Source organism: Limulus polyphemus, unplaced genomic scaffold (genome assembly GCF_000517525.1).
Source record: "Limulus polyphemus unplaced genomic scaffold, Limulus_polyphemus-2.1.2 Scaffold463, whole genome shotgun sequence".
Lineage (NCBI taxonomy): Eukaryota > Metazoa > Arthropoda > Merostomata > Xiphosura > Limulidae > Limulus > Limulus polyphemus.
In genome coordinates this window covers 483,688-490,698 of record NW_013666073.1, presented here as the reverse complement: position 1 = coordinate 490,698, position 7,011 = coordinate 483,688, and the positions used below count along the sequence as shown (strand labels likewise).

General features: G+C 27.8%; 1 protein-coding gene across 2 annotated transcripts in view; it reads right to left on the bottom strand.

The window, feature by feature from the left end:
- LOC106458435 (exportin-5-like) overlaps positions 1 to 7,011 on the bottom strand; it is a 137,640-nt gene that overhangs the window by 45,074 nt on the left and 85,555 nt on the right. For both annotated transcript variants that reach the window (XR_002610372.1, XM_013917949.2), the window contains exons 20-22: positions 5,539 to 5,638; positions 4,836 to 4,901; positions 4,272 to 4,387 (exon numbers count right to left, since the gene is read on the bottom strand). Coding sequence is in view for 1 of the 2 variants with exons in the window: in XM_013917949.2 (XP_013773403.1) it covers positions 4,272 to 4,387; positions 4,836 to 4,901; positions 5,539 to 5,638 (282 nt within the window). In the remaining variant the exon portion in view is untranslated. The remainder of the gene's footprint in view (positions 1 to 4,271; positions 4,388 to 4,835; positions 4,902 to 5,538; positions 5,639 to 7,011) is intronic.

Genomic DNA, 7,011 nt, shown 5'->3' with positions numbered 1-7,011 from the left:
AATTAAGCATGGTTCAAAGAGCAATAAAACAATATAATTTTAGTAGAAACTGATGTATACTGTTATTAGTTTTAGCTATTTAGAATAGACTATTCTAGTTTCCAGTTACAAATTGAAGTCATTCTAGAAAAAAAAAAAGGTAACCTAAATTTATTTTGTTTGTATTTTTTTTTTTTATGGTACTTATGAAGTCAGTCAATTTGACCAACTCTGCATAGAGTTAGGGTAGAGAAAACAAATAAAATAGAGTTTTAGTGAAGAAAAAGCATTTGAAAGTTATTTAGGAGGTTCTAGAGATTACACAAATGAAATTTAACAATTTTCAGATGAAGAAAAGTATTTTTAATTTCAACATGAAAATCACTTTGATTTCATATATTCATGGAGAAAGTTTTAGTATAAATATCTCATTAAAAACCCTGATTTTTTGTCACTAAAAGACTTAATGCTTTCAAAATTTTGTGAAGATACACAAAACATGTTAAAAGTTATACTATGAAACCCTATGGGTCAAGATTTAGGTCCAATCAACCGAGCTTGTAGCAAGAGAGTTAACTAAGCTGATTTAGCATGCTTTTAATATACCTTAGATCATTAAATTGTACACTTAAACATTTTTTAAGTAAATCTATTTTGTGCAGCAAAATTCAAAGGCCCTCAAAAAATGCATCAAGTGACCAAAATAGATATACCTAAAATGGAGTTGTTTTGCTGTCACTCTGGCCTTCTATTTTCTACAAAGATATATGTACGTGGACCATGAAGTGTGCCTAGTATTTATTATCATGTTGGTTATAAATACTGACATACAAAAGAAACATTTCTTTCAGAAATACTAGCTTTACCATATCCTCTTATTATGGTAACTCTGTAACTTGACATTTGAAGCAAATCTCACAATTAGCACTATTTCTTTGACAATAATATATCATCCTCAGAACTATTTCTTTGTTGAGAAAACCATATTTGGAACTATTTTTTATGTTCCAAACAGCTCAATTCTTAACTGTGGGAATACTTCAATAAAACTTTTTAATTGTCCCTTGTCCAAAGAAGCATTCATTAAGGTAGCTTGACTTGAAAACTTTCAATAAATACAATATGGAGTTAGCAAGGAAATATCATTTTAATACTCAAACCTAATAATATTCATCATGATAATACCAGTGTGTGCATGTCCACTGAAGAGGATAACAAATTTCCAGTTATTACATGGCAGATTTTTTCTTTGAAAGGCTTACTCTTTAGAATTTTTTTTTAATTTTATGAACACTACTGGTGAATAATTTTTGTATTTGAAAGAATTATAGATCTCATTATTTCTGAAAAATATTTGTCTCTCAAAGTCCCACTGTCAAAACTTTGTACTAACAGCATGTATATTTCTTGTGCATACATGATGTTTCTGTGACTTTAATAGACTTTTTTCCAATTTACTTTAAGAATTTAATATGCAATCACAATACATCATTCTTTATTTCTAATTAAAATTAAATTTATAAAATAAAATGTATAGTCTGCTTATCAATAACATACTTTTTTCAATAACAATCAAAGTAGAAAAAACATTAACTCTTTCTACATGGGCTCGGGCAAATTAACTGACCATGTGACCACTTTGTTTAAAGTCCTTATAGTTTCGATACTACTAATTTTTAATATAGTAAACATTAAAAGACTTTCACTTTTTAGTGAAGTATTTTTAATATACTAAAAAAAGATTTGTCCATTAAAATAGAGTCTTTTTTTACTAGTCCAAGTGCAAAGTGATTTTCATGTTAAGATTAAAAATACTTTTTTCATCTCAAAAATCTTAAATTTCATTTGCATAATCTCTAAAACCTCTTAAATACATTTCAAATATTTGTTTTCAGTAAAACTTTATATTTTGTTATTTTCTCTATGCTAACTTTATACAAGGTTGGTCAATTTAACGGACTTCGTAACCACCAAAGGAAAAAATTGAAATAAATATAAATTACCCTTGTTTTATTTCTAGAATCACTTTAAACTGTAGCATGAAACTACAATTGTTTATCCTAAGTAGCTTTAAACTCATAACAGTATACATATATTTATACTTAAATTTATTGTTATATTGCCCTTTGAACTGTGTCTAACTACTACTCACATCATTATAAGTTGTAAATCACTTGGGGAACATGGAGCTCATGTTACGCTATTAAATTACATTAACCACAAGTTACTCCAAACTGCTCTCGTGCGTGCCTCATGAAACATTTTTATTATATTATTATTATTAATTTTATCTAATCTAACTTTAACAAACCTAAAGAGATTCCTATTTTACATTTTAGTTACTTTTATAATAACTAATAGAGAATACACATAAAAAAACAAAAAATAAAGTATCTACCTGGGTCTATTTTTTTGCTGTCAACTGTCAATGACACTTAACCCTACTTTTTTTTTTTATACTAATAGTAGTAATGTATTAAATAATTTTTATTTAATTAAATAATACACCAAAAAACATGGAATAACAACATGCAAAAAACAGACAATGTTCCATAACTATCATAACTTTTCTGGCTTTCTATATATGTGACAAAAGCCATTACAAATTCATCCACACTAATCAATATATTTCCCATTAGAACGAAGCTTGTACTAAAACAGAAACTGACATTTCTCTGTTCAGAAAACAATGTAATACAATATGTCATTTGATAAATGAAAACCTTGGCTTTCTATTGGTTATAAATAATGTAATATTGAACATAAGAGAGAACTATTAACAAATCCTGAAAGAAAGGATGTGACAGGTGGGTGTGGCAAGATGGGTCTGATTTTCTATTTGATGGCTCTCTAACCAAATAAGAGTGAAGGCTATAAAATTTATGTTTTGTTTGAGTGATGACAATTTAACAGGGAGTAATTTACATTAAATTCCATACATATTGGATGGGTGGTGAATAAATTTCAGAAAAGACATACCTAAAGAAACAAATGTCACATTTCTCACACTAAGGGAAATTCAGTATTTTTTTAAAATATTGCCTTATAAAATCAAGAACTTAAAATTTATACACTATTAAAATATGGATTATTTGCTGTGAGTTTATGCTTTACTAATTGGTACAACATAAACAAAAAGTAGTTTAATTAAACTTTTAATGTAAGTCACTATAAGCCTTGTGATGTGCAGTGAAGGATGCCTGTTGTGAAAGGGTTAAATTGTGGTCTATTAAAGTATGACTTTCATATTAACCCTTTCTAAATGGGCTCCTGCATTCTACATGACATCGTAACCTCCATGAAGGTATGTGTATTATAACTCTGAAAGTACTTAATGTATCTTCACAAAATTTGGCAAGCTTTTATGAAACATTACAAATCTTTTGCACACACACAAAAAATTATTTTTAATTCAGCATTTTTACTAAAAATTTGTATGTGAATATAAGAATTCAGTGTTGACTGTTCTCATTGCAAAGTGATTTTCATGTTAAGATTAAAAATACTTTTTATCTGAAAATTGTCAAAGTTCATTTGCATAATCTCTGAAACCTCCTAAAGAAATCTGTTTTTTGCAGTAAAACTTTATATCTCATTTGTTATTTTCTCTTTCCTAACTCTACACCCATTCAGTGAATTTGACCAATCTTGTATAACCATCATAAAAAAATATGAAATAAATCGAAATTACCCTTTTTTCATTTTAGAATGACTGCAATTTGTAATATGAAACTACACTTGTTTATAAAAAATAGCTTAAAATTTGTAACAGTATGCATCTGTTTATACTTAATTTTTTGTTTTATTGCCCTTTGAACTGTGTAAAACTAGTTGTAAATCACTCAGCAACTGTGCAGCTCACATTATCACATCAAACTGCATAATGCTCAAGTTGCTTACAAGCATACCTTATTAACAATTATTATTATTATTTCTCTACCATGATAAGAATGTAGTTTAATTAAATTTTGAATGTAACTCAGAAAAACATAGTGACATTAACAGAAAACGATACCTGTAGTGAGAGGGTTAAACTACTTAGCTAATAAAAATCTTAGTTTCAATCCTTTCAAAATAATTCATAAAAAGTGCAAAACAATCTTAAGGACAGAAAAAGATAGCAAAAATATCTTCCAAGAATTTGTAAATGGATAATAAGACAAATTAATTAACTTCAAGATATTTTAAAAACTATTATTCATATTACAAATAAACAACAAAACTACCATTTATAAATGGAAAGTGTACTGTATGTCACTTCAAAGATGTAAGAATCCTAAGCTCTTTATTACCCAATTAAAGAAAATAGTCTCTCAAGCAACATGGAAACATATGGTGTAGCAGGGTTGCGAAAATGTAGGCCTGTTTCACTACCAAATTCATGCAAAAATCCACCTTTCTTTGCTACCTGAAGAAAAACAATACAAAGTAAGTAGACTTATGATTTAAACAGTCCTATAATATCATGAGCATCCTGAAAAAAAAATACTGATTCTTTGAATAAATAAACTTGTAGCCAATGAAAGATTAGATTAAAAATTGACTCTCCATAAGTCTTAAATGACAACTACATTAATACTTTTTTAATGTAACTTGATTTTTTAGAAAATTTCTCTGGAAAAAAACCCTTTAAAACTACTGGCTTTTAAACTCATGATATGGATAACAACAGTAATAAAATCCATTGACACCACAAACAAACAATCCTATTTCAGTATGAAGTATACACATACAGATCTATTCAATTCTTCACTGATGAATTAATGAATACTTTTGACTTAACTGTTAAATGCTCAAAATAAGAATATCTTAGATGTAAAACAACTATTATTATATTTTATTTATTCCAAAGATACCTCAAAATCATCTGGCCATCTAGACCGTTTGATAACTCCCAGGATGGTTGACACACAGTAAATTATCTAAAAAGATGAAAATAATGTCTGATGAATAAATGTTCGTAGAGTTTTCCATCTGATATTAATAAAATGTTTACTATTATTTAAATACATAACTTCATCCAATTGTGCATGACCCATGAATGAAAGAATCATAAATAGAAATGTGTCACAAGCTTAACAACATGCTGAATGCAAAGTAGCATTAACTGCTAAGCTTTTCTAGAACTGGTAGGTTGTCACACGAAAAAAACTAGAGAGATTAAGATATTAACTGACTACTCGGGACTAAAACCCTTTTCAGAAGAACATAACAGCTTGACTCAAAACATGGTCAAAAACAATAAATCATACACATGTTCTGAAATACAAGTCACAGCATAGTAGGTTTATGCAAAAACACATTTTGTTCAAGATTTAAATGTTTTCCTTACTTTAAGATCTCATGCAACTTGCTAATGTTTTTTAATCTTTTACAGAAAGTTAGTTTAATCAAAATTTTAACTTATACAAGTTGACAAAACCATTTGGACACTTCACAGCTATAAACAATTAATGAAAATTAAAATAATTTGAGGTAAATATTTAATAAAAGTTTTTTGTAAACTATCCTGAAAAAATAAAAAAGTTGAAAACCTTAACAAGTGTATTTGTATCGAACCTGTGACCTGTTAATTCCCATGATGTCATCACTACCTGGTTCTACAGGGGGACGATCAAGGCCAATATGAGACATAAAGGTTTCTACTGAAAAAAAAGCCCTGAAAATAACAAATATTAATATATTTAAAACTATTATTAAAATTAATTCCTCATAATATTATTTGTTTTTACTTTTTCTACTTATTTTTCCCAAACAGGAAAAGGCTTAAATCTTGGTCAATATTCACTACCAGCTTATTTCATTAATTTTATACATACTTAAAGATCAAATAAATTTTCTTTAACACAAGGATCTTTTAAATCTTAGGATTCATGGGTAAGAAAACACCCAAATGTACAAGTACTGGCTTGATCCAAGAGACCCTTCCTAAGCACTGTAGGGTTAACCAAAACATTCACCTTCCAATGCTCTAAAATACTTTGAGCTGTATGAAGTACTATACATTATTATATTTCATAGTATTATTGCTTACATAGGAAGTATATGAATACCTAATAAATACTGTAACAAGTAATGGAATCTACACGACTGTACACTAACTCTCTCAACACGGGCTCAATCAATCTGACTGACCACATGACATCTTTGTACTCATTTACAGTCTTTATAAATTTAATACTTTTAACTTAGTGTGTATATCTTCACAAAATTTGGCAGTCTTTCATTTAACATTAAAAGTCTTTCACATACAAAAAAACATATTTTTAGTGAAGCATTTTTCATAAACTAAAATAAAGATTTGTCCATGAATATATTGAGTATTTGTTTTGAATAGTCCATGTGCAAAGTAATTTTCATGTTAAGATTAAAAATACTTTTCTTCATCTCAAAAATCTCAAATTTCCTTTGTGTAATCCGTCAGATCTCCTAAATATATTTCAAACGTTTTTTCAGTAAAACTTTATATTTTATGTTATTTTCTCTACCCTAATTCTATACAAGGTTGGTCAATTTGACCCACATTGTAACTACCAAAAACAAAATCGAAATAAACCTAAATTACCCTTTTTCTTTCTAGAATGACTTTAAATTGTAACATGAAACTACATTCGTTTAACTTAAGTAGCTTAAGCTTGTAACAGTATACATCTATTTATAATTAAATTTCATTATTTTATTGCTATTTTGATTGCTCTTTGAACCATGTCTAGCTACTATTCGCACCATTATAAGTTGAAAATCACTCAGGGAACATGCAGCTCATGTTACACTATCAAATTACATTACCCATGAGCTACTATGAGCTGCTTGCGTGCGTGCCTCATTAAAAATTTTTACTATATTATTATTATTATTTATTTTACCTAATTTAATCTTAACTAATCTAAACAGATCCACATTTTTACATTTTAATTACTTTTACAATAATAAATAAAGAATAAACATGAAAAATAAGAAATAAAGTACTTACCTAATCTTTTTTCTTGCTGTCGATTGTCAATAAAAGTTAACCTTACTTTTTTTATACTA